The 23,765-nt window shown below is 47.9% G+C and overlaps 1 protein-coding gene across 1 annotated transcript in view; it reads left to right on the forward strand.

Annotated features, from left to right (window-relative positions):
- Window positions 1-23,765, forward strand: part of LOC120053584 (LIM domain containing preferred translocation partner in lipoma) — a 175,722-nt gene that overhangs the window by 132,922 nt on the left and 19,035 nt on the right. Inside the window, exons 4-5 of the mRNA XM_039000716.1 lie at window positions 21,255-21,539; window positions 22,806-22,962. Coding sequence (XP_038856644.1) covers window positions 21,255-21,539; window positions 22,806-22,962 — 442 coding nt within the window. The remainder of the gene's footprint in view (window positions 1-21,254; window positions 21,540-22,805; window positions 22,963-23,765) is intronic.

The raw sequence follows: 23,765 nt of genomic DNA on the forward strand, positions 1-23,765 counted from the left end.
ATACCTGTCTAATCCCTCTAGTTGTTAAATACCTGTCTAATCCCTCTAATAGTTGAATACCTGTCTAATCCCTCTAGTTGTTAAATACCTGTCTAATCCCTCTAATAGTTGAATACCTGTCTAATCCCTCTAGTTGTTAAATACCTGTCTAATCCCTCTAATAGTTGAATACCTGTCTAATCCCTCTAGTTGTTAAATACCTGTCTAATCCCTCTAATAGTTGAATACCTGTCTAATCCCTCTAGTTGTTAAATACCTGTCTAATCCCTCTAGTTGTTAAATACCTGTCTAATCCCTCTAACAGTTAAATACCTGTCTAATCCCTCTAATAGTTGAATACCTGTCTAATCCCTCTAATAGTTGAATACCTGTCTAATCCCTCTAATAGTTGAATACCTGTCTACCTCTACGTCCGTGTTGCTGGTTCATTTACCACCTCTACGTCCGTGTTCCTGGTTCATATACCACCTCTATGTCCGTGTTGCTGGTTCATATACCACCTCTATGTCCGTGTTGCTGGTTCATATACCACCTCTATGTCCGTGTTGCTGGTTCATATACCACCTCTATGTCAGTGTTGCTGGTTCATATACCACCTCTACGTCCGTGTTCCTGGTTCATATACCACCTCTATGTCCGTGTTGCTGGTTCATATACCACCTCTACGTCCGTGTTCCTGGTTCATATACCACCTCTATGTCCGTGTTGCTGGTTCATATACCACCTCTACGTCCGTGTTGCTGGTTCATATACCACCTCTATGTCCGTGTTGCTGGTTCATATACCACCTCTACGTCCGTGTTGCTGGTTCATATACCACCTCTACGTCCGTGTTGCTGGTTTATATACCACCTCTACGTCCGTGTTGCTGGTTCATATACCACCTCTACGTCCGTGTTGCTGGTTTATATACCACCTCTACGTCCGTGTTGCTGGTTCATAAGTTGGACAGTCCAGAGTTCTGATTGAGGTAATATCTTATTTATATCACAGTTATTAGAGTCGTATGGTGTCTGTGTTAGAGTGGTCTAGTGTTTGAACACATAAGTACAGCTGCATTGTTTGTAAGTGTCGTGGTTTAGTTCAGAATTATTCTCAATGGTTCCTCACACACACACACACACACACACACACACACACACACACACACACACACACACACACACACACACACACACACACACACACAGGTGGCAGCATTCACGCAAATCTGAAAGCGTGAACCACCACATTTAACCATGGCAAGGTGACTGGGAATACGGCAGAATACAAACAGAGCGGTCATTCCCTCCGTAAACCAATCAAACAGGCAAAACGTCAGTACAGAGACAAAGTGGAGACGCAATTCAACGGCTCACACACGAGACGTATGTGGCAGGGTCTACAGACAACACGGACTACAAAGGGAAAACCAGCTCGCGTACATCGACGTCTTCCTCCCGGACAAGCTAAACACCTTCTTCGTCCGCTTTGAGGATAACACAGTGCCACTGACGCGGCCCAGCTACCAAGGACTGTGGGCTCTCCTTCTCCGTGGCCGACGTGAGTAAAACTGTTTAACGTGTTAACCGTAGCAAGGCTGCCGGCCCAGACGGCATCCTTAGTCGCGTCCTCAGAGCATGACCAGACCAGCTGGCTGGAGTGTTTACGGACATATTCAATCTCTCCCTATCCCAGTCTGCTGTCCCCACTTGCTTCAAGATCCCACCATTGTTCCTGTACCAAAGAAAGCTAAGGTAACTGAAAGAAGAAGGCAACTAAATGACTACCGCCCCGTAGCACTCACTTCTGTCATCATGAAGTTCTTTGAGAGACTAGTCAAGGATCATATCACCTCCACCTTACCTGACACCCTAGACCCACTTCAGTTTGCATACCGCCCTAATAGGTCCATAGACGACGCAATCGTCATCACACTGCACACTGCCCTGTCCCATCTGGACAAGAGGAATACCTATGTAAGAATGCTGTTCATTGACTACAGCTCAGCATTCAACACCATAGTACCCTTCAAGCTCTTCATCAAGCTCGGGGCCCTGGGTCTGAACCCCACCCTGTACAACTGGGTCCTGGACTTCCTGACGGGCCGCCCCCCAGGTGGTGAAGGTAGGCAACAACACCTCCACTTCGCTGATCCTCAACACTGGGGCCCCACAAGGATGCGTTCTCAGCCCCCTCCTGTACTTCCTGTTCACCCATGACGGCGTGGCCACGCACCTACAACTCAATCATAAAGTTTGCAGACGACACCACAGTGGTAAGCTTAATTACCAACAATAACAAGACGGCCTACAGGGAGGAGGTGAGGGCACTCGGAGCGTGGTGTCAGGAAAATAACCTCACACTCAACGTCAACAAAACAAAGGAGATGATCGTGAACTTCAGGAAACAGCAGAGGGAGCACCCCCCTATCCACATCAACAGGACAGCAGTGGAGAAGTTGGAACGTTTTGAGTACAAGTCACTGACAAACTGAAATGGTCCACCCACACTGACAGTGTGGTGAAGAAGGCACAACAGCGCCTCTTCAACCTCAGGAGGCTGAAGAAAATGTGGCTTGTCACCTAAAACCCTCACAAACTTTTACAGATGCACAATTGAGAGTATCCTTTCGGACTGTATCACCGCCTGGTACGGCAACTGCACCGCCCTCAACCGCAAGGCTTTCCAGAGGGTAGTGAGGTCTGCACAACGCATCACCGGGGGCAAACTACCGGCCCTACAGGACACCTACACCACCCGATGTCACAGGAAGGCCAAAAAGATTATCAAGGACAACAACCACCCGAGCCACTGCCTGTTCACTCCGCTATCATCCAGAAGGCGAGGTCAGTACAGGTGCATCAAAGCACCGAGAGACTGAAAAACAGCTTCTATCTCAAGGCCATCAGACTGTTAAACAGCCATCACTAACACAGAGAGGCTGCTGCCTGTATACACAGACTTGAAATCATTGGCCATTTTAATAAATGGATCACTAGTCACTTTAATAATGCCGCTTTAACAATGTTTACATATCTTGCATTACTCATCTCATATGTATATACTGTATTCTATACTATCTACTGTATCTTAGTCCATGCCGTTCTGACATTGCTTTTTATTTATATATTCTTAATTCCATTCCTTACTTACATGTGTGTGTATTGGGTATATGTTGTGAATTTGTTAGATATCGCTGCACTGTCGAAACTAGAAGCACAAGCATTTCGCTACACTCGCAATAACATCTACTAAACACGTGTATGTGACCAAATGAAATGTGATTTGATTTGACATTGAAAACATGTGACCTCGCTCGCTGTAATTTAACAAGTATCTCATCATTCAGATAACACGTAAATCATTTCCACTGTAGAACAAACTCTTTTTCTGCAGATTGTATTCAGTTCCCAGTTTCATCACCTCATAAAACGATTGAATTTGTTCTCTTAATCCAAGTGCTGGAACATTCACCGTGACAATGTAATTATTTTGAGGTCTTCCATTTGCATTTTCCAGTTCTCTGCTAAGTCAATGTTAGGTTCTAAGGCCTTTAAAGATAAATTAATAATCTAGAGTATTTAAAAACCATGAAACATTTAAATTGACTAATTTCACTTCCTGAAGGGCGTTTTTTCTCTCTCCGTACATCTGCAGACAGACGCGTTATTAAATAAACAGCACTAATCAGTGAAACAGAAATCAGGTTGAGAGCATGATGTGTTTTCATGTGGTTGGTTCCTTTAGAGGTCCTCCTCCTCTCCTCTATTCTCGCCTCCTCTTTTCCTCTCCTCTCCTCTCCTCTCTCCTCCCCCATCTCTTCCTCTCCTCTCTTCTCTCCTCCCCTCTCTTTTCCTCTCCTCTCTTATTTTCTCTTCTCCTCTCCTCTCCTATCCTCTCCTCTCCTCTCTTCTTCTCTCTTCTATTCTCTCTTCTCTCTTCTCTTTTCTCCTCTCTTCTCTCCTCCCCTCTCTCCTTCTGTCTTCTCCTACTCTTTTCACCTCCTCCTCTCCTCCTGTCTTCTCCTCCCCTCTTCACCTCCTCCTCTCTTCACCTCCTCCTCTCTTCCCCTCTCTCCTCCTCTCCTCTCCCCTCTTTGCTTCTCTCCTCCACCTCTCCCCTCTTCTCTCCTCCCCCTCTCCTCTCCTCTTTTCTCCTCTCCCCTCTTCTCCTCTCTTCTCTCTTCCCCTCTCTTCTCTTCTCTCCTCTCCTCCCCCCTCTCCTCTCCTCTCCTCTTCTCTCCTCTCCTCTCCTCTTTTCTCCTCTCTCCTCTCTCCTCTCCTCTTTTCTCCTCTCTCCTCTCCTCTTTTCTCCTCTCCCCTCTTCTCCTCTCTTCTCTCCTCCCCTCTCTTCTCTTCTCTCCTCTCCTCCCTCCTCTCCTCTCCTCTTCTCCTCTCTCCTCTCCTCCTCTCCTCTGCTTGGCCTTCGCTCTACAGATTATCTGGAGTTGGGTTGGGAGACTCTCAGTCGCATGTTAAAAATGTATCTCACTCCATAAAGATCCTGACACCGACCTACTGTCTCTTATCCGGCATGCATTGTGGCTTCATATTGTTCATGTTATATTAGTAATGAAGTCAGTTTGTCCTTCATTATCGGCACAACAATGTTCTTGAAGAATTCCTCCGCTGTGTTTAAGGTGGAACCGTGCAAGGAACAAAGACTGTCGCTAGTGTTATTCAACATGTACTCTTACGCGCTTTATTTAAACTATACACAATATTGGTAATGAAAATGGGGAAAAAAACGAGTATGTTATTATGTATGTTATGTGGGGCGGCAGGGTAGCCTAGTGGTTAGAGCGTTGGTCTAGTAACTGAAAGGTTGCAAGTTCAAATCCCCGAGCTGACAAGGTACAAATCTGTCGTTCTGCCCCTGAACAAGGCAGTTAACCCACTGTTCCTAGACCAGTTAACCCACTGTTCCTAGGCCAGTTAACCCACTGTTCCTAGGCCGTCATTGTAAATAAGAATTTGTTCTTAACTGACTTGTCCAATTTGTAAGTCGCTCTGGATAAGAGCGTCTGCTAAATGACTTAAATGTAAATGTAATGTAAATGTTATTAGATATGAACCCGCTATTGAAAGCATCGAGGTTCATATCTAATAATATACTCGTTTTTCCCCCCCATTTTCATGACCAACGTTGTGTATAGTTTTATTAACGCGCGTAAGAGTACATGTTACACTCCGGTAACATTTAGTAATTGATTCCTTTTCAACCCTTAAGGCACCAGCCCTAATAGGATCAGCCAAGGTTAATGACAGATCTTTTTTAGGTCGTCTGACAGTCTGACACTGATACGATAAAGGCTGGTTGTAGATGACACGGTTTAGTTGTGTGTGACGGGACGTGCTGTATTACACCACATCACGTCTGTAGTGGTGTAGTGAAACATCACGTCTGTAGTGGTGTAGTGAAACATCACGTCTGTAGTGGTGTAGTGAAACATCACGTCTGTAGTGGTATAGTGAAACATCACGTCTGTAGTGGTATAGTGAAACATCACGTCTGTACTGGTATAGTGAAACATCACGTCTGTAGAGGTGTAGTGAAACATCACGTCTGTAGTGGTATAGTGAAACATCACGTCTGTACTGGTATAGTGAAACATCACGTCTGTACTGGTATAGTGAAACATCACGTCTGTACTGGTGTAGTGAAACAGCACGTCTGTAGTAGTATAGTGAAACATCACGTCTGTAGTGGTATAGTGAAACATCACGTCTGTACTGGTATAGTGAAACATCACGTCTGTACTGGTATAGTGAAACATCACATCTGTAGTGGTATAGTGAAACATCACGTCTGTACTGGTATAGTGAAACATCACGTCTGTAGTGGTGTAGTGAAACATCACGTCTGTAGTGGTATAGTGAAACATCACGTCTGTAGTGGTATAGTGAAACATCACGTCTGTAGTGGTGTAGTGAAACATCACGTCTGTAGTGGTGTAGTGAAACATCACGTCTGTACTGGTATAGTGAAACATCACGTCTGTAGTGGTATAGTGAAACATCACGTCTGTAGTGGTGTGAAACATCACGTCTGTAGAGGTGTGAAACATCACGTCTGTAGAGGTGTAGTGAAACAGCACGTCTGTAGTAGTATAGTGAAACATCACGTCTGTAGTGGTATAGTGAAACATCACGTCTGTACTGGTATAGTGAAACATCACGTCTGTACTGGTATAGTGAAACATCACATCTGTAGTGGTATAGTGAAACATCACGTCTGTACTGGTATAGTGAAACATCACGTCTGTAGTGGTATAGTGAAACATCACGTCTGTACTGGTATAGTGAAACATCACGTCTGTAGTGGTATAGTGAAACATCACGTCTGTACTGGTATAGTGAAACATCACGTCTGTAGTGGTATAGTGAAACATCACGTCTGTAGTGGTATAGTGAAACATCACGTCTGTACTGGTATAGTGAAACATCACGTCTGTAGTGGTTTAGTGAAACATCACGTCTGTACTGGTATAGTGAAACATCACGTCTGTACTGGTATAGTGAAACATCACGTCTGTAGTGGTATAGTGAAACATCACGTCTGTAGTGGTATAGTGAAACATCACGTCTGTAGAGGTGTGAAACATCACGTCTGTAGAGGTGTGAAACATCACGTCTGTAGTAGTATAGTGAAACATCACGTCTGTAGTGGTATAGTGAAACATCACGTCTGTACTGGTATAGTGAAACATCACGTCTGTAGTGGTATAATGAAACATCACGTCTGTAGTGGTATAGTGAAACATCACGTCTGTAGTGGTATAGTGAAACATCACGTCTGTAGTGGTATAGTGAAACATCACGTCTGTAGAGGTGTGAAACATCACGTCTGTAGAGGTATAGTGAAACATCACGTCTGTAGTGGTATAGTGAAACATCACGTCTGTACTGGTATAGTGAAACATCACGTCTGTACTGGTGTAGTGAAACATCACGTCTGTAGTGGTATAGTGAAACATCACGTCTGTAGTGGTATAGTGAAACATCACGTCTGTAGAGGTGTGAAACATCACGTCTGTAGTGGTATAGTGAAACATCACGTCTGTAGAGGTGTGAAACATCACGTCTGTAGAGGTATAGTGAAACATCACGTCTGTAGTGGTATAGTGAAACATCACGTCTGTACTGGTATAGTGAAACATCACGTCTGTACTGGTATAGTGAAACATCACGTCTGTAGTGGTATAGTGAAACATCACGTCTGTACTGGTATAGTGAAACATCACGTCTGTAGTGGTATAGTGAAACATCACGTCTGTACTGGTATAGTGAAACATCACGTCTGTAGTGGTATAGTGAAACATCACGTCTGTACTGGTATAGTGAAACATCACGTCTGTAGTGGTATAGTGAAACATCACGTCTGTACTGGTATAGTGAAACATCACGTCTGTAGTGGTATAGTGAAACATCACGTCTGTAGTGGTTTAGTGAAACATCACGTCTGTAGTGGTATAGTGAAACATCACGTCTGTACTGGTATAGTGAAACATCACGTCTGTAGTGGTATAGTGAAACATCACGTCTGTAGTGGTATAGTGAAACATCACGTCTGTAGTGGTATAGTGAAACATCACGTCTGTAGAGGTGTGAAACATCACGTCTGTAGAGGTGTGAAACATCACGTCTGTAGTAGTATAGTGAAACATCACGTCTGTAGTGGTATAGTGAAACATCACGTCTGTAGTGGTATAGTGAAACATCACGTCTGTACTGGTATAGTGAAACATCACGTCTGTAGTGGTATAATGAAACATCACGTCTGTAGTGGTATAGTGAAACATCACGTCTGTAGTGGTATAGTGAAACATCACGTCTGTAGTGGTATAGTGAAACATCACGTCTGTAGAGGTGTGAAACATCACGTCTGTAGAGGTATAGTGAAACATCACGTCTGTAGTGGTATAGTGAAACATCACGTCTGTACTGGTATAGTGAAACATCACGTCTGTACTGGTGTAGTGAAACATCACGTCTGTAGTGGTATAGTGAAACATCACGTCTGTAGTGGTATAGTGAAACATCACGTCTGTAGAGGTGTGAAACATCACGTCTGTAGTGGTATAGTGAAACATCACGTCTGTAGAGGTGTGAAACATCACGTCTGTAGAGGTATAGTGAAACATCACGTCTGTAGTGGTATAGTGAAACATCACGTCTGTACTGGTATAGTGAAACATCACGTCTGTAGTGGTGTAGTGAAACATCACGTCTGTAGTGGTATAGTGAAACATCACGTCTGTACTGGTATAGTGAAACATCACGTCTGTAGTGGTGTAGTGAAACATCACGTCTGTAGTGGTATAGTGAAACATCACGTCTGTACTGGTATAGTGAAACATCACGTCTGTAGTGGTGTAGTGAAACATCACGTCTGTAGAGGTATAGTGAAACATTACGTCTGTAGAGGTATAGTGAAACATCACGTCTGTAGAGGTATAGTGAAACATCACGTCTGTAGAGGTGTGAAACATCACGTCTGTACTGGTGTAGTGAAACATCACGTCTGTACTGGTATAGTGAAACATCACGTCTGTAGTGGTATAGTGAAACATCACGTCTGTACTGGTATAGTGAAACATCACGTCTGTAGAGGTGTGAAACATCACGTCTGTAGTGGTATAGTGAAACATCACGTCTGTACTGGTATAGTGAAACATCACGTCTGTAGTGGTATAATGAAACATCACGTCTGTAGTGGTATAGTGAAACATCACGTCTGTAGTGGTATAGTGAAACATCACGTCTGTAGTGGTATAGTGAAACATCACGTCTGTAGAGGTGTGAAACATCACGTCTGTAGAGGTATAGTGAAACATCACGTCTGTAGTGGTATAGTGAAACATCACGTCTGTACTGGTATAGTGAAACATCACGTCTGTACTGGTGTAGTGAAACATCACGTCTGTAGTGGTATAGTGAAACATCACGTCTGTAGTGGTATAGTGAAACATCACGTCTGTAGAGGTGTGAAACATCACGTCTGTAGTGGTATAGTGAAACATCACGTCTGTAGAGGTGTGAAACATCACGTCTGTAGAGGTATAGTGAAACATCACGTCTGTAGTGGTATAGTGAAACATCACGTCTGTACTGGTATAGTGAAACATCACGTCTGTACTGGTATAGTGAAACATCACGTCTGTAGTGGTATAGTGAAACATCACGTCTGTACTGGTATAGTGAAACATCACGTCTGTAGTGGTATAGTGAAACATCACGTCTGTACTGGTATAGTGAAACATCACGTCTGTAGTGGTATAGTGAAACATCACGTCTGTACTGGTATAGTGAAACATCACGTCTGTAGTGGTATAGTGAAACATCACGTCTGTAGTGGTATAGTGAAACATCACGTCTGTACTGGTATAGTGAAACATCACGTCTGTAGTGGTTTAGTGAAACATCACGTCTGTAGTGGTATAGTGAAACATCACGTCTGTACTGGTATAGTGAAACATCACGTCTGTAGTGGTATAGTGAAACATCACGTCTGTAGTGGTATAGTGAAACATCACGTCTGTAGTAGTATAGTGAAACATCACGTCTGTAGAGGTGTGAAACATCACGTCTGTAGAGGTGTGAAACATCACGTCTGTAGTAGTATAGTGAAACATCACGTCTGTAGTGGTATAGTGAAACATCACGTCTGTAGTGGTATAGTGAAACATCACGTCTGTACTGGTATAGTGAAACATCACGTCTGTAGTGGTATAGTGAAACATCACGTCTGTAGAGGTGTGAAACATCACGTCTGTAGAGGTATAGTGAAACATCACGTCTGTACTGGTATAGTGAAACATCACGTCTGTAGAGGTGTGAAACATCACGTCTGTAGAGGTATAGTGAAACATCACGTCTGTAGTGGTATAGTGAAACATCACGTCTGTACTGGTATAGTGAAACATCACGTCTGTACTGGTGTAGTGAAACATCACGTCTGTAGTGGTATAGTGAAACATCACGTCTGTAGTGGTATAGTGAAACATCACGTCTGTAGAGGTGTGAAACATCACGTCTGTAGTGGTATAGTGAAACATCACGTCTGTAGAGGTGTGAAACATCACGTCTGTAGAGGTATAGTGAAACATCACGTCTGTAGTGGTATAGTGAAACATCACGTCTGTACTGGTATAGTGAAACATCACGTCTGTAGTGGTATAGTGAAACATCACGTCTGTAGTGGTATAGTGAAACATCACGTCTGTACTGGTATAGTGAAACATCACGTCTGTAGTGGTGTAGTGAAACATCACGTCTGTAGAGGTATAGTGAAACATCACGTCTGTAGAGGTATAGTGAAACATCACGTCTGTAGTGGTATAGTGAAACATCACGTCTGTAGAGGTGTGAAACATCACGTCTGTACTGGTATAGTGAAACATCACGTCTGTAGTGGTGTAGTGAAACATCACGTCTGTACTGGTATAGTGAAACATCACGTCTGTAGTGGTATAGTGAAACATCACGTCTGTAGTGGTATAGTGAAACATCACGTCTGTACTGGTATAGTGAAACATCACGTCTGTAGTGGTATAGTGAAACATCACGTCTGTACTGGTATAGTGAAACATCACGTCTGTAGAGGTGTGAAACATCACGTCTGTTGTAGTGGTATAGTGAAACATCACGTCTGTACTGGTATAGTGAAACAGCACGTCTGTAGTGGTATAGTGAAACATCACGTCTGTAGTGGTATAGTGAAACATCACGTCTGTAGTGGTATAGTGAAACATCACGTCTGTAGTGGTATAGTGAAACATCACGTCTGTAGTGAAACACGTATCATTTATGACCTGTAAGTCATTGTATCTTACATGTCATGCACTCATTACTTACTGCACTCATTATTTTAATTTGATGGTCCTGTCTTGGTAACCAAATCAAACCTTGTGTGGTAAAAAGGTCACCCAAAAACATAGCAAATGTACAAATGAATTCACTCTGAGTGGGACCAAGCTGTTCTGCTGAGACATTCTCTATACAGTGTGGAACCACTGACCTAGGCTCCGTCCCAGTAGCACACTATTCCCTATATTATAGTGCACTACCTATGACCAGGGCCCTGGTTAAAAGTAGTCCACTATATTATCACGACTCAGGATATGACCCAGATGCAGATGGTTCGGTTCTCAGAATATTTATTATAACATAGGGGCAGGTAAAGGGCAGGTCGAGGGCAGTCAGATGTTCGTAATTCAAGGCAGAGTCAATCAGAGACAGAACGGCAGGCGGGCTCAGGGTCAGGACAGGCATAAAGGTCAGAACCGGGAAGACTATAAAACAAGAACTTGAGAACTGGTAACACACTGGAAACACGCTGGTAAGACCTGACCAAACAAGACGAACTGGTAACAAACAAACAGAAAACGCAGGTATAAATACACAGGGGAATATAGGAGACACCTGGTGGGGGGTGGAGACAAGAACAAGACAGGTGAAACAGGGTGAGACGCCTGGTGGGGGGTGGAGACAAGAACTAGACAGGTGAAACAGATCAGGGTGAGACACCTGGTGGGGGGTGGAGACAAGAACTAGACAGGTGAAACAGATCAGGGTGAGACACCTGGTGGGGGGTGGAGACAAGAACAAGACAGGTGAAACAAGGTGGGACACCTGGTGGGGGGTGGAGACAAGAATAAGACAGGTGTAACAGGGTGAGACACCTGGTGGGGGGTGGAGACAAGAACTAGACAGGTGAAACAGATCAGGGTGAGACACCTGGTGGGGGGTGGAGACAAGAACAAGACAGGTGAAACAGATCAGGGTGAGACACCTGGTGGGGGTGGAGACAAGAACAAGACAGGTGAAACAGATCAGGGTGAGACACCTGGTGGGGGGTGGAGACAAGAACAAGACAGGTGAAAGGGTGGGACACCTGGTGGGGGGTGGAGACAAGAACAAGACAGGTGAAACAGGGTGAGACGCCTGGTGGGGGGTGGAGACAAGAACAAGACAGGTGAAACAGATCAGGGTGGGACACCTGGTGGGGGGTGGAGACAAGAACAAGACAGGTGAAACAGGGTGGGACACCTGGTGGGGGGTGGAGACAAGAACAAGACAGGTGAAACAGATCAGGGTGAGACACCTGGTGGGGGGTGGAGACAAGAACAAGACAGATAAAACAGGGTGAGACACCTGGTGGGGGGTGGAGACAAGAACAAGACAGGTGAAATAGGGTGGGACACCTGGTGGGGGGTGGAGACAAGAACAAGACAGGTGAAACAGATCAGGGTGAGACACCTGGTGGGGGGTGGAGACAAGAACAAGACAGATAAAACAGGGTGAGACACCTGGTGGGGGGTGGAGACAAGAACAAGACAGGTGAAACAGGGTGAGACACCTGTTGGGGGATGGAGACAAGAACAAGACAGGTGAAACAGGGTGAGACGCCTGGTGGGGGGTGGAGACAAGAACAAGACAGGTGAAACAGATCAGGGTGAGACACCTGGTGGGGGGTGGAGACAAGAACAAGACAGGTGTAACAGGGTGAGACACCTGTTGGGGGGTGGAGACAAGAACAAGACAGGTGAAACAGGGTGAGACGCCTGGTGGGGGGTGGAGACAAGAACAAGACAGGTGAAACAGATCAGGGTGAGACACCTGGTGGGGGGTGGAGACAAGAACAAGACAGGTGAAACAGGGTGAGACACCTGGTGGGGGGTGGAGACAAGAACAAGACAGGTGAAACAGGGTGGGACACCTGGTGGGGGGTGGAGACAAGAACAAGACAGGTGAAACAGGGTGAGACACCTGGTGGGGGGTGGAGACAAGAACAAGACAGGTGAAACAGGGTGCGACACCTGTTGGGGGGTGGAGACAAGAACAAGACAGGTGAAACAGGGTGAGAGGCCTGGTGGGGGGTGGAGACAAGAACAAGACAGGCGAAACAGATCAGGGTGGGACACCTGGTGGGGGGTGGAGACAAGAACAAGACAGGTGAAACAGGGTGGGACACCTGGTGGGGGGTGGAGACAAGAACAAGACAGGTGAAACAGATCAGGGTGAGACACCTGGTGGAGGGTGGAGACAAGAACAAGACAGGTGAAACAGGGTGGGACACCTGGTGGGGGGTGGAGACAAGAACAAGACAGGTGAAACAGGGTGAGATGCCTGGTGGGGGGTGGAGACAAGAACAAGACAGGTGAAACAGGGTGAGACACCTGGTGGGGGGTGGAGACAAGAACAAGACAGGTGAAACAGGGTGAGACACCTGGTGGGGGGTGGAGACAAGAACTAGACAGGTGAAACAGGGTGAGACACCTGGTGGGGGGTGGAGACAAGAACAAGACAGGTGAAACAGGGTGAGACACCTGGTGGGGGGTGGAGACAAGAACAAGACAGGTGAAACAGGGTGAGACGCCTGGTGGGGGGTGGAGACAAGAACAAGACAGGTGAAACAGGGTGAGACACCTGGTGGGGGGTGGAGACAAGAACAAGACAGGTGAAACAGGGTGAGACACCTGGTGGGGGGTGGAGACAAGAACAAGACAGGTGAAACAGGGTGGGACACCTGGTGGGGGGTGGAGACAAGAACAAGACAGGTGAAACAGGGTGAGACACCTGGTGGGGGGTGGAGACAAGAACAAGACAGGTGTAACAGGGTGAGACGCCTGGTGGGGGGTGGAGACAAGAACAAGACAGGTGAAACAGGGTGGGACACCTGGTGGGGGGAGGAGACAAGAACAAGACAGGTGAAACAGGGTGAGACACCTGATGGGGGGTGGAGACAAGAACAAGACAGGTGAAACAGGGTGAGACGCCTGGTGGGGGGTGGAGACAAGAACTAGACAGGTGAAACAGGGTGGGACACCTGGTGGGGGGTGGAGACAAGAACAAGACAGGTGAAACAGATCAGGGTGAGACACCTGGTGGGGGGTGGAGACAAGAACAAGACAGGTGAAACAGGGTGAGACGCCTGGTGGGGGGTGGAGACAAGAACAAGACAGGTGAAACAGGGTGGGACACCTGGTGGGGGGTGGAGACAAGAACAAGACAGGTGAAACTGGGTGAGATGCCTGGTGGGGGGTGGAGACAAGTACAAGACAGGTGAAACAGGGTGAGACACCTGGTGGGGGGTGGAGACAAGAACAAGACAGGTGAAACAGGGTGAGACGCCTGGTGGGGGGTGGAGACAAGAACAAGACAGGTGAAACAGGGTGGGACACCTGGTGGGGGGTGGAGACAAGAACAAGACAGGTGAAACTGGGTGAGATGCCTGGTGGGGGGTGGAGACAAGAACAAGACAGGTGAAACAGGGTGAGACACCTGGTGGGGGGTGGAGACAAGAACAAGACAGGTGAAACAGGGTGAGACGCCTGGTGGGGGGTGGAGACAAGAACAAGACAGGTGAAACAGATCAGGGTGGGACACCTGGTGGGGGGTGGAGACAAGAACAAGACAGGTGAAACAGGGTGGGACACCTGGTTGGGGGTGGAGACAAGAACAAGACAGGTGAAACAGGGTGGGACACCTGGTGGGGGGTGGAGACAAGAACAAGACAGGTGAAACAGGGTGAGACGCCTGGTGGGGGGTGGAGACAAGAACAAGACAGGTGAAACAGATCAGGGTGGGACACCTGGTGGGGGGTGGAGACAAGAACAAGACAGGTGAAACAGGGTGGGACACCTGGTGGGGGGTGGAGACAAGAACAAGACAGGTGAAACAGATCAGGGTGAGACACCTGGTGGGGGGTGGAGACAAGAACAAGACAGATAAAACAGGGTGAGACACCTGGTGGGGGGTGGAGACAAGAACAAGACAGGTGAAACAGGGTGAGACACCTGTTGGGGGGTGGAGACAAGAACAAGACAGGTGAAACAGGGTGAGACGCCTGGTGGGGGGTGGAGACAAGAACAAGACAGGTGAAACAGATCAGGGTGAGACACCTGGTGGGGGGTGGAGACAAGAACAAGACAGGTGAAACAGGGTGGGACACCTGGTGGGGGGTGGAGACAAGAACAAGACAGGTGAAACAGATCAGGGTGGGACACCTGGTGGGGGGTGGAGACAAGAACAAGACAGGTGAAACAGGGTGGGACACCTGGTGGGGGGTGGAGACAAGAACAAGACAGGTGAAACAGATCAGGGTGAGACACCTGGTGGGGGGTGGAGACAAGAACAAGACAGGTGAAACAGGGTGGGACACCTGGTGGGGGGTGGAGACAAGAACAAGACAGGTGAAACAGGGTGAGACGCCTGGTGGGGGGTGGAGACAAGAACAAGACAGGTGAAACAGGGTGAGACACCTGGTGGGGGGTGGAGACAAGAACAAGACAGGTGAAACAGGGTGAGACACCTGGTGGGTGGTGGAGACAAGAACAAGACAGGTGAAACAGGGTGAGACACCTGGTGGGGGTGGAGACAAGAACAAGACAGGTGAAACAGGGTGGGACACCTGGTGGGGGGTGGAGACAAGAACAAGACAGGTGAAACAGGGTGAGACACCTGGTGGGGGGTGGAGACAAGAACAAGACAGGTGAAACAGGGTGAGACACCTGGTGGGGGGTGGAGACAAGAACAAGACAGGTGAAACAGGGTGAGACACCTGGTGGGGGGTGGAGACAAGAACAAGACAGGTGAAACAGGGTGAGACACCTGGTGGGGGGTGGAGACAAGAACTAGACAGGTGAAACAGGGTGGGACACCTGGTGGGGGGTGGAGACAAGAACAAGACAGGTGAAACAGGGTGAGACACCCGGTGGGGGGTGGAGACAAGAACAAGACAGGTGAAATAGGGTGAGACACCTGGTGGGGGGTGGAGACAAGAACAAGACAGGTGAAACAGATCAGGGTGAGACACCTGGTGGGGGGTGGAGACAAGAACAAGACAGGTGAAACAGGGTGAGACACCTGGTGGGGGGTGGAGACAAGAACAAGACAGGTGAAACATGGTGAGACACCTGGTGGGGGGTGGAGACAAGAACTAGACAGGTGAAACAGGGTGAGACACCTGGTGGGGGGTGGAGACAAGAACAAGACAGGTGAAACAGGGTGAGACACCTGGTGGGGGGTGGAGACAAGAACAAGACAGGTGAAACAGGGTGAGACGCCTGGTGGGGGGTGGAGACAAGAACAAGACAGGTGAAACAGGGTGAGACACCTGGTGGGGGGTGGAGACAAGAACAAGACAGGTGAAACAGGGTGAGACACCTGGTGGGGGGTGGAGACAAGAACAAGACAGGTGAAACAGGGTGGGACACCTGGTGGGGGGTGGAGACAAGAACAAGACAGGTGAAACAGGGTGAGACACCTGGTGGGGGGTGGAGACAAGAACAAGACAGGTGTAACAGGGTGAGACGCCTGGTGGGGGGTGGAGACAAGAACAAGACAGGTGAAACAGGGTGGGACACCTGGTGGGGGGAGGAGACAAGAACAAGACAGGTGAAACAGGGTGAGACACCTGGTGGGGGGTGGAGACAAGAACAAGACAGGTGAAACAGGGTGAGACGCTATATAGGAGAATATGATGCCGTTTGATTCACATATATTCTCTGTCCTGCATAGAGTCAGTGAGGAACTCCTGTCGTAATTCAGAGTGAAGGAGTTTTCCCATAGTGGCCTCAGTCCTGGCCTGGGATCACCAATCCAACACATCGTTGATTCACATATATTCTCTGTCCTGCATAGAGTCAGTGAGGAACTCCTGTCGTAATTCAGAGTGAAGGAGTTTTCCCATAGTGGCCTCAGTCCTGGCCTGGGATCACCAATCCAACACATCTTTGATTCACATATATTCTCTGTCCTGCATAGAGTCAGTGAGGAACTCCTGTCGTAATTCAGAGTGAAGGAGTTTTCCCATAGTGGCCTCAGTCCTGGCCTGGGATCACCAATCCAACACATCTTTGATTCACATATATTCTCTGTCCTGCATAGAGTCAGTGAGGAACTCCTGTCGTAATTCAGAGTGAAGTAGTCTTCCCATAGTGGCCTCAGTCCTGCCCTGGGATCACCAATCCAACACATCTTTGATTCACATATATTCTCTGTCCTGCATAGAGTCAGTGAGGAACTCCTGTCGTAATTCAGAGTGAAGTAGTCTTCCCATAGTGGCCTCAGTCCTGGCCTGGGATCACCAATCCAACCCATCGTTAAGTCACTAACTCAGAGGCGCTGAACCATAACATACCAGTGTCACAAGCCTGAGAGGTTCACTGTTAACCCTGCAAGCACACCTGTAACCATTGACTATTAAACACTGTGAATCTGAATCTGACACACTCATCCCCAGTGTGGGGAAAGAAGTCACCCCAAAAAACATAGAAATTGGACACGTCGATTGTGAGATATTGCCTCAGCATTGAGCTACTGAGGAACTCGTTTCCTGTTACCGAGAGTCAAGTTGTTTCCTCGTCCCTCCCAGGGATCACTGGGACAACAAATCTCTAGGATTTACCACCGTCCTCACCCCAGCCAGCTACAGTCAGCACCATTTTCCTCTAGCACTGCCAACGTACTGTCATGGCGTCCTCCACATAACAATTTATCCCCTCCCGGCTAGCGTGCTTTATTGCCCTTAGTTTATGTCTGGAGGAGGTGGGCCGGGATAGTGAGGGCCTTTGCTGTCCCAAATGACACCATACATGGTGCACTACTTAAGTAGTTCATCTCATAGGCACTAGTTAGGAAATAGGATACCGCGTGGGAGTCAGAACTAGTTAGTATGGATATTGGTATGGAGGAAGCAGGCTGGGTAGTTAGCCTGGAGATTGATATGGAGGAAGCAGGCTGGGTAGTTAGCCTGGAGATTGATATGGAGGAAGCAGGCTGGGTAGTTAGCCTGGAGATTGATATGGAGGAAGCAGGCTGGGTAGTTAGCCTGGAGATTGATATGGAGGAAGCAGGCTGGGTAGTTAGTCTGGAGATTGATATGGAGGAAGCAGGCTGGGTAGTTAGCCTGGAGATTGATATGGAGGAAGCAGGCTGGGTAGTTAGCCTGGAGATTGATATGGAGGAAGCAGGCTGGGTAGTTAGTCTGGAGATTGATATGGAGGAAGCAGGCTGGGTAGTTAGCCTGGAGATTGATATGGAGGAAGCAGGCAGGGTAGTTAGGCTGGAGATTGATATGGAGGAAGCAGGCTGGGTAGTTAGCCTGGAGATTGGTATGGAGGAAGCAGGCTGGGTAGTTAGCCTGGAGATTGATATGGAGGAAGCAGGCTGGGTAGTTAGCCTGGATATTGATATGGAGGAAGCAGGCTGGGTAGTTGGCCTAGAGATTGATATGGAGGAAGCAGGCTGGGTAGTTAGCCTGGAGATTGATATGGAGGAAGCAGGCTGGGTAGTTAGCCTGGATATTGATATGGAGGAAGCAGGCTGGGTAGTTAGCCTGGATATTGATATGGAGGAAGCAGGCTGGGTAGTTAGCCTGGATATTGGTATGGAGGAAGCAGGCTGGGTAGTTAGCCTGGAGATTGATATGGAGGAAGCAGGCTGGGTAGTTAGCCTGGAGATTGATATGGAGGAAGCAGGCTGGGTAGTTAGCCTGGAGATTGATATGGAGGAAGCAGGCTGGGTAGTTAGCCTGGAGATTGATATGGAGGAAGCAGGCTGGGTAGTTAGCCTGGATATTGATATGGAGGAAGCAGGCTGGGTAGTTAGCCTGGAGATTGGTATGGAGGAAGCAGGCTGGGTAGTTAGCCTGGAGATTGATATGGAGGAAGCAGGCTGGGTAGTTAGCCTGGAGATTGATATGGAGGAAGCAGGCTGGGTAGTTAGCCTGGATATTGATATGGAGGAAGCAGGCTGGGTAGTTAGCCTGGAGATTGATATGGAGGAAGCAGGCTGGGTAGTTAGCCTGGATATTGATATGGAGGAAGCAGGCTGGGTAGTTAGCCTGGAGATTGATATGGAGGAAGCAGGCTGGGTAGTTAGCCTGGAGATTGATATGGAGGAAGCAGGCTGGGTAGTTAGCCTGGAGATTGATATGGAGGAAGCAGGCTGGGTAGTTAGCCTGGAGATTGATATGGAGGAAGCAGGCTGGGTAGTTAGCCTGGAGATTGATATGGAGGAAGCAGGCTGGGTAGTTAGCCTGGAGATTGATATGGAGGAAGCAGGCTGGGTAGTTAGCCTGGATATTGATATGGAGGAAGCAGGCTGGGTAGTTAGCCTGGAGATTGATATGGAGGAAGCAGGCTGGGTAGTTAGCCTGGATATTGATATGGAGGAAGCAGGCTGGGTAGTTGGCCTGGAGATTGATATGGAGGAAGCAGGCTGGGTAGTTAGCCTGGAGATTGATATGGAGGAAGCAGGCTGGGTAGTTAGCCTGGATATTGATATGGAGGAAGCAGGCTGGGTAGTTAGCCTGGATATTGATATGGAGGAAGCAGGCTGGGTAGTTAGCCTGGATATTGGTATGGAGGAAGCAGGCTGGGTAGTTAGCCTGGAGATTGATATGGAGGAAGCAGGCTGGGTAGTTAGCCTGGAGATTGATATGGAGGAAGCAGGCTGGGTAGTTAGCCTGGAGATTGATATGGAGGAAGCAGGCTGGGTAGTTAGCCTGGAGATTGATATGGAGGAAGCAGGCTGGGTAGTTAGCCTGGATATTGATATGGAGGAAGCAGGCTGGGTAGTTAGCCTGGAGATTGGTATGGAGGAAGCAGGCTGGGTAGTTAGCCTGGAGATTGATATGGAGGAAGCAGGCTGGGTAGTTAGCCTGGAGATTGATATGGAGGAAGCAGGCTGGGTAGTTAGTATGGATATTGATATGGAGGAAGCAGGCTGGGTAGTTAGCCTGGAGATTGATATGGAGGAAGCAGGCTGGGTAGTTTGCCTGGAGATTGATATGGAGGAAGCAGGCTGGGTAGTTAGCCTGGAGATTGATATGGAGGAAGCAGGCTGGGTAGTTAGCCTGGAGATTGATATGGAGGAAGCAGGCTGGGTAGTTAGCCTGGATATTGATATGGAGGAAGCAGGCTGGGTAGTTAGCCTGGAGATTGATATGGAGGAAGCAGGCTGGGTAGTTAGCCTGGAGATTGATATGGAGGAAGCAGGCTGGGTAGTTAGCCTGGAGATTGGTATGGAGGAAGCAGGCTGGGTAGTTAGCCTGGAGATTGGTATGGAGGAAGCAGGCTGGGTAGTTAGCCTGGAGATTGATATGGAGGAAGCAGGCTGGGTAGTTAGCCTGGAGATTGATATGGAGGAAGCAGGCTGGGTAGTTAGCCTGGAGATTGATATGGAGGAAGCAGGCTGGGTAGTTAGCCTGGAGATTGATATGGAGGAAGCAGGCTGGGTAGATAGCCTGGAGATTGATATGGAGGAAGCAGGCTGGGTAGTTAGCATGGAGATTGATATGGAGGAAGCAGGCTGGGTAGTTAGCCTGGATATTGGTATGGAGGAAGCAGGCTGGGTAGTTAGCCTGGATATTGATATGGAGGAAGCAGGCTGGGTAGTTAGCCTGGAGATTGGTATGGAGGAAGCAGGCTGGGTAGTTAGCCTGGAGATTGATATGGAGGAAGCAGGCTGGGTAGTTAGCCTGGAGATTGATATGGAGGAAGCAGGCTGGGTAGTTAGCCTGGAGATTGATATGGAGGAAGCAGGCTGGGTAGTTAGCCTGGAGATTGGTATGGAGGAAGCAGGCTGGGTAGTTAGCCTGGAGATTGGTATGGAGGAAGCAGGCTGGGTAGTTAGCCTGGAGATTGGTATGGAGGAAGCAGGCTGGGTAGTTAGCCTGGAGATTGGTATGGAGGAAGCAGGCTGGGTAGTTAGCCTGGATATTGATATGGAGGAAGCAGGCTGGGTAGTTAGCCTGGAGATTGGTATGGAGGAAGCAGGCTGGGTAGTTAGCCTGGATATTGATATGGAGGAAGCAGGCTGGGTAGTTAGCCTGGAGATTGGTATGGAGGAAGCAGGCTGAAGAGTTACTTTACTGTGAGCCATAATATCAGGAAATACCTCAGGAGTCCTGATGCTGCTAGCATCAGCCCAGGCATTTAACAGGGCTTCACCACAGTACTGATAAATGACTGAAGTATATGGAACTGTTTTCAGGTGTAAATCAGAATTGAAAATGTAATATTTTATTTTTTGACTTGAGTCTGGCTTTAACCTCAAAAGGTGATAAGATAAGAATAACTTATTTTTTTCTTCTGAGTGGGAACTTCATTTGTGATGCAGGAGATATGCATAGACAGCGATGTTATGATAGATATTGTATTTTGTAACTGCCTATATATAGTGTGTGATGAACAGAGTTACAGCAGTCACACGCAGTGGATTAAAGGAAACGATATTTGATTTAAAACTCATTCTATTTTACAGAACTCCGGAACTCTTCCATCTTACAACTCTGGAACTCTGACCAATCCCAACGCTCCGGTGACAGGGTACAAGCGTATGGTCATCCCCACCCAGCCTCCTCTGACGGCCACCAAGAAGTCCTCTCCCAAAGCCGGGGCCCCAGGCGGAACACTGCCCCGGCCCCAAGCGGAGAACTCCTCCTCAGCCTCCATACTGGCCAGGCCCCAGTTCCAGACGGCTCCCCAGCCGGTACCAGCCTCCTACGCAACAGCCTCCACCCCCAGCCAGCCCACCTTCAACGTACAGGTGTCAATCAATCATTTTAATTAATCAATCTATCTATCTGTCTTTATTGTCCCAATTTATTGTCTCATTGCTATAAGATCAATAACAAACAGATAATTTAGAGTCATTGCTATCAAATCCTTGATCCTATCCTACTGCCATTTTATCCTTGGGCACTGCACTGCAGCGGAGTGTCTCACAGGGCCCTTTAAGCTGAGCGGAGTGTCTCACAGGGCCCTTTAAGCTCAGCGGAGTGTCTCACAGGGCCCTATATGCTCAGCTGTGTTTCTCACAGAGCCCTATAAGCTGAGCGGAGTGTCTCACAGGGCCCTATAAGCTGAGCGGAGTGTCTCACAGGGCCCTATAAGCTGAGCGGAGTGTCTCACAGGGCCCTTTAAGCTGAGCGGAGTGTCTCACAGAGCCCTATAAGCTGAGCGGAGTGTCTCACAGGGCCCTATAAGCTGAGCGGAGTGTCTCACAGGGCCCTATAAGCTGAGCGGAGTGTCTCACAGGGCCCTATAAGCTGAGCGGAGTGTCTCACAGAGCCCTATAAGCTGAGCGGAGTGTCTCACAGAGCCCTATAAGCTGAGCGGAGTGTCTCACAGGGCCCTATAAGCTGAGCGGAGTGTCTCACAGGGCCCTTTAAGCTCAGCTGTGTTTCTCACAGGGCCCTATAAGCTCAGCTGTGTTTCTCACAGGGCCCTTTAAGCTCAGCTGAGTGTCTCACAGGGCCCTATAAGCTCAGCTGTGTTTCTCACAGGGCCCTATAAGCTCAGCTGTGTTTCTCACAGAGCCCTATAAGCTCAGCTGTGTTTCTCACAGAGCCCTATAAGCTGAGCGGAGTGTCTCACAGGGCCCTTTAAGCTCAGCTGTGTTTCTCACAGGGCCCTTTAAGCTGAGCGGAGTGTCTCACAGGGCCCTTTAAGCTGAGCGGAGTGTCTCACAGGGCCCTATAAGCTCAGCTGTGTTTCTCACAGAGCCCTATAAGCTGAGCGGAGTGTCTCACAGGGCCCTTTAAGCTCAGCTGTGTTTCTCACAGGGCCCTTTAAGCTCAGCGGTGTTTCTCACAGGGCCATTTAAGCTCAGCTGTGTTTCTCACAGGGCCCTATAAGCTCAGCTGTGTTTCTCACAGAGCCCTATAAGCTGAGCGGAGTGTCTCACAGAGCCCTTTAAGCTGAGCGGAGTGTCTCACAGGGCCCTATAAGCTCAGCGGAGTGTCTCACAGAGGTTGGGAAAAAGTTGGGAAAAATGGCAAAACTCTTGAGTAATCTTCTTCTTTTCCCCCAGGTGAGGTCTGCCCAGCCCGGGCCCCAGCACCAGTCCCCTGGACCCCCCCAGCAGTTTGCCCAGCAGCCCAACAGGAGCCCGGTCCAGTACATGGCTGCCCAGCCCAGGGGCCCTGATTTCGCCTATGGGCCTCCCCAGCCAGGCTTCGCCCCTCAAGGTGACTACCCTACCCAGACATCAGGGTTAAATTAGAACTTCACATTCAATTCACTGAATTCACTGAATTCATGAAGTGGAGAATTTAGATTGAATCCAATTCTTTATTTTAACAATCTTAAAGTTATGGAATTGGAATTAGACTGTTTCAATTGGAATTGTAAAAAAAACTAAATGTTTGTAGATTTTCCAGTTAATGGATTTGTTTTTAATCATTTAATCTAGTTCTTTATGTCCAGTATAGCTAGGCTGTCTGAACAGTAGCATGACCCAGGGGTTTTCAAACTGGGGGCCGTGGTCCCGCAGGGGGTCCGCAGATGTTTGGCAGTTAGTTATTTTAGAAAACTATTTGGGGGAATATCGCGAGCTGCAACAGAATATATTTTTGTGGATACCATTTTTATGTCTCTGCATCCAGTATATTTAACCTTTATTTAACTAGGCAAGTCAGTTAAGAACAAATTCTTACTTTCAATGACGGCCTAGGAACAGTGGGTTAACTGGTCTAGGAACAGTAGATTAACTTCCTTGTTCAGGGGCAGAACGACAGATTTTTACCTTGTCAGCTCGGGGATGTGAGCTTGCAACCTTTCGGTTACTAGTCCAACGCTCTAACCGCTAGGCTACCTGCCACCCCAAAGAAAGTTAGAGGTAGCTTCACGGGCCAATGCTAACTAGCATTAGCTCAATTACCGGAAGTATACAGGAACAGTTAGCATGCTAGCTGTTCCTGTTCATACAACTCTGGGCAAGTAGATAAATGGCTTCATTTCCAAAATCTCGATCTATCCCTTTAATATGGTA

This window comes from Salvelinus namaycush, chromosome 9 (genome assembly GCF_016432855.1).
Source record: "Salvelinus namaycush isolate Seneca chromosome 9, SaNama_1.0, whole genome shotgun sequence".
NCBI lineage: Eukaryota > Metazoa > Chordata > Actinopteri > Salmoniformes > Salmonidae > Salvelinus > Salvelinus namaycush.